This window comes from Gobio gobio, assembly GCF_949357685.1.
Source record: "Gobio gobio genome assembly, chromosome: 24".
In the NCBI taxonomy this organism is placed as follows: domain Eukaryota; kingdom Metazoa; phylum Chordata; class Actinopteri; order Cypriniformes; family Gobionidae; genus Gobio; species Gobio gobio.
Genome location: NC_137120.1, coordinates 37,508,829 through 37,520,298, shown reverse-complemented (window position 1 = coordinate 37,520,298; position 11,470 = coordinate 37,508,829). Strand labels below are relative to the sequence as shown.

The 11,470-nt window shown below is 41.4% G+C and overlaps 1 protein-coding gene across 2 annotated transcripts; it reads right to left on the bottom strand.

Moving 5' to 3' along the window:
• Window positions 1-354: 354 nt before the first annotated feature.
• Window positions 355-4,424, bottom strand: LOC307120783 (transcription factor 15). 2 transcript variants are annotated; one of them, XM_079807960.1, is made up of 3 exons: window positions 2,888-4,424; window positions 2,051-2,789; window positions 355-1,782 (listed from the first exon to the last, which is right to left on the bottom strand). In XM_079807960.1, the coding sequence occupies exons 2-3, from the start codon at window positions 2,606-2,608 to the stop codon at window positions 1,750-1,752; spliced, it is 591 nt and encodes a 196-aa protein (XP_079664086.1). In that variant the 5' UTR covers window positions 2,609-2,789; window positions 2,888-4,424; the 3' UTR covers window positions 355-1,749. The 2 variants fall into 2 exon arrangements, with proteins under 2 accessions (XP_079664086.1, XP_079664085.1); XM_079807959.1 differs by having other exon boundaries at window positions 2,051-3,898.
• Between the last annotated feature and the right edge of the window lie 7,046 nt (window positions 4,425-11,470).

Genomic DNA, 11,470 nt, shown 5'->3' with positions numbered 1-11,470 from the left:
CAGACAGTTTGGGCTGTTTCCACTAGATTGCAGCAATTACTGGGAAAAAAAAAGAATTTTGTGACACTGAGATATTGCATTTATACCACTGTATATGGGGAGATTTGGGTAGGCGGAAATTAGTGTGAATTCAGGGTGATTGGGACACACTTTTTCCAAGTCATCTCAATGGCAAAAAGTGTCCCAATCACCCTGAATACACCCTACATAAAAAAAGATAAAATTCCTCCCTTCAGATCCATTTGAATAAATCTTGCATACGACACGATACAGACAAAATTCTTCTTTTCAGTATTTGCTGCCATCTAGTGGAAACAGCCACAACTGTCTGCAGGGTGCTAGAGCCCACATGGCCTGAGTTATGGTTAATTTATAACCAAAAAATCTAAAAGCGCCTCTTTTTTGTGGGGGTTTATTACAGCTCAGACAACATATACTTAAACGTTTATCTCTTTTAGCAGTGTTTTATGTTACTTCAAAGGGTTTCCTGTAAAACAACACCAAAATTGTGTATTTAGAGACCACTGTATGTGGGTATGGGAAGCTTTTCAATTTGTGGAGGCCAAATCCAGGCAAATCGCCAAAAATTGTCCCAGAGCTAAGGAGGCTAGGGGATCTTTTAGTTCTCGGGGAACCACCCATGGTGGCTAGTTCCTAGAACTACCTGGTGCGAAAACCCCTTAACTTCAAATATTTGGTTATGCACGTTTTATAAATGAGGCCCAGAGTGCACACTATAACATAGACAACAACAGTCTTTGAAGATTTGAAATGCATGCAATGCAACAAGCCTCTGTCTTGTAGCGTGCCCAAGATGTGTATGCTTGTGATTTGGACTTGAGTTAACATCCCTCACGCAATTTCAATGAAATCCAAAAGACCGAATTTGCTTCAGAAGCACAAGCATCTCCTTTGGGGTTGCAGTGCGACCTTGTCGTACCCTTTTCCTGAGCCTGCACTGGTGCACGCTACTACTCGACAGTCTATGCAGCGGACTCAAGAAAGACAGCAAGGACTGAGGGTAGCATTTGAGACAAGACTATATAACATTTGAGGTCAAGGTCATGACCCAAGGCTCGTGTTAGGGATCATGTACCTTGTTCCCAAGACATGAACGATTATGTTTGCGTTATGAAATACTTCCACCTTTAGCATTCGGTCAAGTGCCACTTGAACTTTCTAATAAATATTTAGCATGCTTTGCCCAACCCAAATTCTCATGCTGAGGTTCAAATCTCGTGTACAGTCTCTTGAGAGCCATGTTGGGATCAGGGTCCAAGCTTAGATGTGGAGACAAGAGGGAGGGGATGAGATTTTGCCTGCCGTTGTACTGACAGCGACCACTGCAAACCGCAAGGTTTCAATTACCATCATGTGACGTGCAAGAGGCAGACACAAGACTGTTTTTTAAGGCAAGGGATAGTGTAGCTTACTATATCTGATACTGAAATAGCCTCCCACCAGGTGCAACATTACACATATTCTCCGGTTACATCAACCAAAACACAGTTGATAAGGTGGCCACACATGCAGAGGCAACACATTTTATAGGAAACGCAGAAAAAGTGCAGATTCATCTCTCTTCTTGTCGCTCATTTTGTATGTCCTCAGAGATTCCAAAAAAAAGAAAGAAAAAAAACACATACAGCAGAACGTCTTGTCTCTGTGCAAGGCGATGTCTCTTTACATGTAAACATTCAGAAGTTGAGAGCTCAAACGTAGCAGCAGTCAGTCAGAGAACTTCTGCTGTCACGCAGTTGTGTGCTTTTCCCCGTCTCTAAGCTGCAGAAGTAGATGATAATTGAAAGGTGTTAGAGATCACACGTGCACTATTTTTATCTTATCAGTTTACAATTCTGTGTGAAATACACAGGCATGCGTTATTGCTGTTAAACAGATAAGAGAACAATTCAAGAAAAGGTAGCTGCAATGCTGCTGGCAAGTAACATGACATCCAATCGAGTTATTATATTACCAAATAGGTCAATTTCTGGACAAGTCCCACCTCAACAGGTAGCAGTTGATAGTTTCGCCACTTTCAAGGACTCACCATTTTCCTTTGGTTACTCAGGCAGAAGGTGCAGATGGGTCGTACTGGTGGGGTTTTGAGGTTGGTGTTGCTTTGTAAGATGTTTTGATATTTCAGACACGGTTGCCCGTCCAGGCAGTCCTCCCCTAGCAGAAGCACGTTGGCCAGGTGTGAAATGTAGCTCGATGCCAATCGCAGAGTCTCGATTTTCGACAACTTCCTGTCGGCCGGCTCGGTGGGGATGAGGGTGCGTAGAGCCGTGAAGGCGGTGTTGACGCTGTGTGTGCGGTCTCGCTCCCGAGCATTAGCTGCCTGCCGTTGTTTACTCACCCCAGAGAGTCTACGGCCCCCTCGGTGTCTCCCCGCCTCCCTGTGGCCCCGCGCGGGGCTCCCTGCTCCGGTGGATTTCTCCGAGCTGTCGCTGCCGCTGTCGAGTTCATCAGGGTCGGAGGGCAAGCTCTGGGTATCGTGTGCAGGATGTGCATGAGTTAGCCCTTGCTCGCCTGCGGTGGACTTCATGGCGTACACAGACAGACTGGTTGTTGTGGGTAGTCCATGGCGTAGATGCTGGCTGCCCATGGTGCTTTAAGCTGAGTGAAAATAGCAGCCGGGGGGCAGCTGCGTCTGATCCGGTGTCCAGAGGTCTTCCGTGGCCCCGTGGCACTTCAGCATGCCATTTCTTGAATGACTGATCCCTTTCTGGATTTGTCCGCCACCATGTGGCTGTGGAAAAGGATGGACAGGTGGAGCTGAGGGGCACCTGTCATGGCCCAAAGAAGGAGGACGTTTGAAGATATATAAATAAATGCACGCACTAACACACATACAGGGATTTGGACACCTTTGGACTGCAAGTACCTGGTCTTCTGGGTGACCTTGTGGAAGTCAGGATCTGCCGTACTTTCCCTGAGAAGACCCTCCTCTGTTTTGTCCCTTCATTCCAGTCCATTCATCTCTCGCTCCTGATATTGTTTGCGTAACATTTCATGTTCTCTATGGCTTACAAATGTCTTTGCATACTATATATGCAATAGCTTAGCAGCCTTGTTGTTTGACCCAGTGCTAAATTTAGCTCAGAAACGTTTACAGACAGAGACTGTTGTCGTTGCCTGTAAAATTCGTATCACATGTGCTGTGGGTCACTTCAGGTCCAAAAGGAGAGACACAGTTGGGTTAGTACTGCACATAGGGGGCAGTGTTTCAAATCTGACAGAATGTAATTCAGGACACCTGTTTGACATGCTAGCAATAGCAACGTTTCCATCCAATGTTGCATAGGAATATCGCATAAAACATTTCCGAATTAAGCACTCCCGTGATTTGAATAGAACAAAACAGTTCTGGGAGGTAATTATACCGAAGAACTTTGACAACAGACTTTTCTAAAGCTTTTCAGAATGACCAAAACAGCATTTTAGATGCTGTGCGACGAGATCCGTCTGCTGATTGGTCCGGTTATGCCGTCCCATCTACTTTTTTGATGGACATCGAGGAATTTATTCGCTAAATGTGTTTCCATTGTAGTTTATGTGAATGTTTTCTTATTGGATTAAACTGTATCCGACTCAATTGAGCGCATACGTCTTTTATGTGTTATCCTAAAATGCTGATTACTTTGTTTTTTTAATTCAGATTCTTACCTGAATTCTACTGTTAGACCTACCTGAAAAAATAAAGCAGTCTATTTGTATCTTTATTCTATTGTATTTATTTGTGTTATTGTCAGTAGCGGAACTAGACTTTTATACGCGGGGTGGCCAAGGCTACTTTAGGGGGTCCATAGACCGTGAAAGAATATTATGTGTAATACTTATTTGTTTTCATTGTTTTGACTGATGTAACATTGTATTCTAATAAATAAGCTACCAAAATTGTAGATACCAGTGTCGTTTAATGGAAAACAATGTGAATGGCGCGACAGGTTTTTGAACAACTGCGCATATGTGCTGTATAACAATGTGCCACGCTGGCGCACATCAAAATAAATGCTTTTTTCAATAGGAGGTGAAATGGAAGTAGCGATCTAATTTTTGGGGTGGCACCCAGGGTGGCCAGTCAGAGTCGTCTTTTTAAATTATATATTTACCATATGAAATCAAGCTTTCTTTGTGCTGTGTAAGCTATTGCAACAAAATTACCCCATTGTTAAAAAAATACATAGAGTTAGCAAATATTTGTGAGATAATTTTAATGGTAATTGATTAACGTTTATATATGAAATGTATCATATAAAGGGATCTCTTCAGAAGAAATGTTTGATTGCCTAGACTTTCAATAGTAAATAATATAGAAAATATTTCCCCATGGTATCGTAAATGGTATCAAATATCGATACTTTCGTACGTTCGTATCGAAGTTAGAAATACTAGTATCGAAGACCGTAAAAAAATATGGACGACGTGACTTCATTCGCTTCCGCTGAAGAGAAGTGAAGCCTCTGGAGGTCCGAATATGGCGCTGACATCTCGCAGATTTGGGAGATGTCTTACGGCGGAGTCTCTAACATCACCTGCGGCCATCTTGTGACAGGCAAGCTTTCTGGCGGGCTCTGTGGTACCTGATGTAAGGCGAGTGATCTGCACAAACACAAATACTCTTATCTCGCTGAAATCTTGACGGATTTACAAATGATTTGTTTTCTTACAAACGTTATTAACGTGGCTATAATTCTGGATGCTTGAACAAATTATGAATAATTATTCATAAGTATGCAGTGTCATAACTACATCTCTGACGTTTATAACAAACCAAACTGTTAGAAAATCGGTAGAAAATTTAGCAAGTTTGGGTTATTTAAAAAGTACATGCACCATTAAAACACAATGTTACGAGTGCGCGAGCTGACTGTGACAAGATGGCCGCCATGTGCGGACGTCGTCCCTTCATTGGCCAGTAGCGTGGACGAGACATCTAGCCTTTATTATGTATATCTATGGTGACAACACTAGTTCAGTCTATATAGGCGTGTAGTGTTTCTTTATAAAGTGACATTGCCAACTACTGGCCTGGCATGAATAATACAGCGTTTTTAGTCATTTTCGCAGATCCATGTGTACGGGGATCATTTTGACAACGTTGTCGCCAGTACACAAAAAATGCTAATGAAAAACGTGTCCGTTTTTAGTACATCGTTGCATGTAAATGTACCCTAAAAGTCTTTTCACCAGTAGCTGCAGTTACTGCTAGCATGAAGCTCACAGAATTAGCACTGTATAAGGGTGCTCTCGATTTCTCTTTAATGCCCTCTCTGACTGAACAGTCCAGGTGTGTCCCTGTCTCTCGCAAGCACGTTCTGTGTTCCATCTTTAGAGGCAGTAAAAATATCAGTGTTTACCATAACTATATTGCACTGCTTCTTTTTTTTCTAAGCTAGTTGCTAGTTTTTGGTTTATTACATTTAGTTACACTGATCATTTTTATCATTAGTCATATTCAATGGTTTATTGCAGTTGTTCCTGCCATGCAGAGTTCAGCTCCAACACACCTGCCAGGAAGTTTCTAGTATGCCCAGTGAGACCATAATTAGCTGGTTCAGGCGTGTTTAATTGGGGTTGGAGCTAAACTCTGCAGGACAGTGGCCCTTCAGGAGCAGAATTGGACACCCCTGATTTAGTTACACTCAGTAGTAGGACACCAGGCTCATATTTGTATGTAATGACCACTAGATGTCAGTAGCACACCACTTGAGATTGGTATTCCAGTTTAAGGCAAGAAGCACAGGTAGTGTGTACATGTTAGTGTTTAAGAATATAAGTGAACTAATAGGGCATGAAAACAAAAATAAATTCTAGTGTGGTGTTGCCACATTAAAGATTTAAAGTTCTAGTGTGAAAATTGTTTTATGAACAGTCAAATCTTAATGTATGCACCTCGTGAGGGCTTCATTTAAATCTAAATTCTCATTCCCAAGGCCTTAACCATGTCTTGAACATTGGGTGGGGGGTTATATTTTTATAAAACAGAAAGAAACAGAACAGTGAACGAAATTCTAGGTCTAATTCTAGATGGGAAATAATCATTTTGGGACTATTTACAAATAATATTTGCATTCGTTTGCGTCAAATATATCGCCTCGAGAGTACAATTTGGCCATTTCTAATTATTGGGGGGAGGATTGGGGCTTGTCCAACGTGATTCAGCCACTTGCTAAATTTGTCCAAATTAGTTTACGGTTAAATCTTTACTCTTATCCATTCACATGACAACTCTTTACTAATTTGTTTGACCCTTTAAGCTCTTCTTTCAGAGCTTATTTACAACATTCCTCCAAAGTCCATGCGCGCATGCTAACGCAATACGCGCGCCGCATCCTCAATGAGCCGCCCGTGGCCCAAACATACGCTCCGACTGGTTTGTTGTTTATCCTGACAGCATCGCCTCTAATCTTTAAGAGTGCCTGCTGGGATGCAAAACAAAGATACGCCATTATAATCCTCTGAGAGTTTGCTTGGCACTTAAATTTGCAGGTGAAAGCTCCTGGTAAGTTGCAGTCAGGCATTGGCTTATTGCAATGGTTTCCCGGATACTAGGAAGCAAGCGGAGCATGAAACAATTCATATTTTCATTGAACGGTTTTACAGCTCTAAGTTTACATAGACAATATGACATAGTTTACACTCCAGTTCCAGTTGAGCGAAGGTGAGTGCCAATTAGCATTTTAAAGGCCTAATTTCCTGTGGAGCAAGATTATAAAGCTCTGTGCACACCTTTTAAACACCTGTTTTAAAACTCTGTTGGAAAGAGTGTGATTAGATTTCCAAATTAGACTTTCAAAGCATCAAACAAAAACTGCACAGTCTTCTCTCTGTGGTTTTGGAGTGCTCTTAAATACAGGTCATCGTTCAAAGGACACCCCGTCCACCTACACAAATTCGCACACTTTGAAAGTAACTAATCTATTTTGAAACCATGCCATAAAACATAATCCAAGTGCTAAGGGCAATTGCAAATCATATCTGTGAGTTGCTGGTCTACTGCACAGAAGCACCGAGAGACCATTAGCATCTTGTTATGCAGTAGGGGTGAGCGGGGCACAACCTAACGCGGGGTTAGTTGTAACACACATGGTTTAAAACTTTCCACACATGCCAGGATGACGGAACTTAGTGTATTTACTAGTTGCCATATCAACATTAAATAGAGGAAAAATTGTGCAAAAATGAAAATATCTTTGGAAGATATCACTGAACATTTATTTAACCATAGAAAAAATAGATTTCTTAAGTTTATTTAAAGATATTATTTTAATCTTATATCTGTTATTTAACAGTTGAGATCGTTCTTTAATGCAGATCTAACGAGCCGGGTTTAAATCCCAGTTGCGCAGGTGGGGCATGTTGTCACACTGCGTTACAATAAGCCCCTATAAGAACTACGCTATTATATTCTATACTTTTATGAATTCTATTGAGAAACCATGAGAAAAAGTTGAATAAAGACAGTCAATGTTCAGAAATGATTCATTATTATTATGTTTTTAACTGTGTTTGTTGTCAAACTAAAAAAATTGTATATTTTTAATGATTCATGTTTTTTTAAGCTGTCATTTGGTCATGTTTCTTTGTGCCCCTCACATGTTACAATGTACCCCACCTATGGGGCATGTTGTCGCATTTCACTTCCATTCTTTTGGGGTATATCAAGAAAAAAGTATACACTGTATTAATGAAACAAAACCACAATTGTACTAGACGTGTGAAATTAATGTGGGGGAAAAAAAACTCTGAACCCCAAGTGGGTTTACACAAACTGAGAAAGTCGAAAAGCGTTAGGTTGTGCCCCGCTCTCCCCTACATTTTCATGTCCTCAGAATGTATAATAAATAAGATACTAAATTCACACTTTTTAAAAATGTAAACCACCCAGTTAAAGGGTTAGTTCACCCAAAAATGAAAATTCTGTCATTAATTCCTCACCCTCATGTCGTTCGACACCCGTAAGACCTCCGTTCATATTCGGAACACAAATGAAGATATTTTTGTTGAAAGCTGATGGCTGAGAAAGGCTTCAGATAGGCCTCCATTGGCATTCAGTACATTTACACTCACAAGACCCATAAAAGGCACTTAAAACGTCGTTACAAAGTCAATCATTTTACGATGCGACGACAATAGTTTTTGTCCGCAAAAAAAAAATCGAAATCAACCTTTATCCAACTTGTTCTTGTCTTCCGTGTGTGCCTCCACGACGCACAAAAACTATTGTCGTTGCATCGTAAAATTATTGTAGAGTCACTGTGGTGAGATGGACTTTGTAACAACGTTTTAAGTGCCTTTTATGGGTCTTGGAAGTGTGAATGTACTGAATGCCAATGGAGGCCTATCTGAAGCCTTTCTCAGCATCAGCTTTCAACAAAAATATCTTCAGTTGTGTTCCGAAGATGAACGGAGGTCTTACGGGTGTCGAACGACATGAGGGTGAGTAATTAATGACAGAATTTTCATTTTTGGGTGAACTAACCCTTTAAGTGAAAAAATAGGGTTTGGGTGGATATTGCCATTTTTACTAGTTGTGCTATGCGAACTTAGTTTTCAGATAAAAGAGCTTTCCTTATTCCCCAATCCCCAAAAATGCTTTCCGTCATGTTAGCCTTTTGCAAAATCCAGTTCTTTAAAGACGCAATGTAACGGAAGTAGCATCATATCTTCCATATCGTGATGTACATCTGAGTGAAATGTATCATCGAAAAAATAAAAACTGTGGGACGGGACTTGGTTCTACTCATCAGTTGTTGAATGGATAAAGGCGGAACTGAATTTGAGCTTGCAGTTGAATGTAAGAAAGGGCCGTGGTTTAAGCGGACTAATGCTGCCTTCGCATGCTATCGGAAATTTCACAATTCGTGATTACGAGCTTGACTCATTCAAGTGCTTTGTTGTCGGAATGAACAGGAATCATGGAGGACACTAGCCTGGATGCCAGCCGAACTTAGCCCCGCCCACAACATTTGAGGTCGGGAAGTTCGGTCTGGACTTGATCCGTTGTGGAGCAACTATGCTCGAACCAGAGCTGTTCAGACCAATCAGATTGTCAGGGCGGGCTTTATACGATGATGGACAGATGATCAACAGTAACGTAATCATCCACATCACCAAAGAGCGCTTGGGTTGAATTTGTTTACTAAACGGAGAACTTGTTCGTATATGCGTTCACCTTTACTATTTCTCTCAAAAATGATGATCGTGTTGGTAAGTAGGCTCCGTATATCCTTAAATTATTTTTTACAACACCGGCAAAGGCCGTTTACACTCATCATCTTCTTCTACTTCGTCCAGTGTGTGTGCAGTTGAGTTCCGTTGACAACTATGCGTCGCTCAACGCGTCACTTACTCCGTTGCTCTGATTGGTTGTAGGTCTGTCCAATTGAGTGCAGAGGCGTTTCCTTTCCTGGTTCGGTTGAAAGACCCCATAATCACAGCCCAATGGAGCAGCATCAGACTCATATTCTGACTAGAATCTGACTATGACGACGTCAGGCTAGGAGGACACTATTCTTGCCTATTTATTGGGAAAATATTTTTAAAAACAGCATTATATGTAGTCACATGCACTGACAACCATATACACATTTATGATGCTATCTCGATTTCAGTCAAATGCAGGCTATTTTCTCTGTGTATAAAACATACAATAGCCTAGGGTTCCTCAAACTCGGTCTTGGAGGGCCACTGTCCTGTAGAGTTTCCCTCCAATCCTGATCAAACTCACCTACCTGTGATTTTCTATTGATCCAGGATAGACATTGATTAGCTTGCTCTGGTGTGTTTGATCAGGGTTGGAGCTAAACTCTGCAGGACAGTGGCCCTCCAGGAACGAGTTTGAGGAACGAATAAATCCTATCTGTCACAGCAGTAGTTCTCCAACATGTTTAAAGTTTATGGCACGGCCATCTCTGGAATTTTGGGTCTCCAAATTATTTCCGAACTTTACGCGACATCAGAGGGCGTTCATGTGCAATTTTTTACCTAGGAAACTCATATTTACGATAATTCATAGAGCATGTGAATGCAGCATAAATAATTGGAAATGTTTAACATACGTCACCAGCAGTGTTGACAGGTCCATGGTTTTCTTGTGGAATTGGGCAACTTTTACGCTATTGCTGCCACGGGTAGTTTTTGTAGTCCGCAGGTTGAAGCGATATTTTTACTGAGGGACCCTTCGAAATGCGATTGGGCTAGTTTTGGCCGTGATTTGGCGAGTTTTGATCAAGCGGCAAACTCCCGCAGTTTCTCTTGAAGCCAAAACGGAGTGACTTAAACTGCAATTCATCGACTGACCACTAGAGAACCGACTCCAGAAGGAGCAGAATCTCATTGAGCCCCATGTTAAAATGCACAACTTTACAGCAGAAAAAAACATGTTTACAGTCTGGTACAAATTGTGGTTTTGGTTAATACGGCTAATTTTGCCCTTCAAGACGACTGTGAGGGGGGTGATTTTTTTTATAACTCATTCGTTTACATTATATAAAGCCTTAAAGTTCTGCATAATTAAGGGCGTGGCCACTTTGAGTGACAGGTGGATAGCCATTTATCTGCTGTCTGTTAGTCATCGCGTCATCTCAGCTCCGCCCACGTCCCGCCTTTTTGCTCATTTTTTACGCTTTTTTACTTTACGCTTCAAAACTGCTCTTCAGAATCCTATGGGTGACGTCACGGACACGACGTCCATATTTTTTTTACAGTCTATGGTTTTGATTAGCAATTGGGTGGGTTTTGTTCTGCAGACTTGGCAACCCTAGTCACCAGAGAGAATTCTGGAATTTCACTGGAAGATTGAGTTATGAAGTTTTAATTAAAAATTGAGCTTAAAAAAATTAAACATGAATAAGTTCGCTATTAGAAAATAGATCCATGCCGACTTTAACAACATCATCTTCCAGCATCATTTTGGAAGTAAAAACAGACAATATTGACGAAGGATTTAATGAATTCTGTGATGTTTTATGGTTTTAATTTAGTTTGAGTCACTCTAAAGTTATAGAGTTCAAAACCAACGGTGTAACAGGAACGACCCATTAAACAGAACAAAAGACTGAAAGAGAGAGTGGAAGAGACAGTGAGAACACCATATAATAAGGTAAAGAAACATATGACAGTCCAGCCCAGATGAGAGACACACTTCATGCTTTCATTTCTCCTGCTCGGCAGGAGAACCGTATGAGGGTCACTCTAGTGCCCTCGCTGACCATTAAAGGCAACTAATTGGAGCCCAGGGAGAGACAGCTCAGAGAGAAACCTCTCAAAGAGTTCCCATAAGAAGATCTCTCAGGGGGGGAAAAGTAAATACTACTGCAGTTTTGGACCACACTCCACCAGGTACCTTCTTGCTACTCAAACTCAAGGAAGAGAAGGAAAAAGGAAAGGGGGAAAAGTCTGAGGTGATGGGATTCTGGGAGATATGGTTTACTCTCGAGTCATCATGCTTGAGAGATTTGAT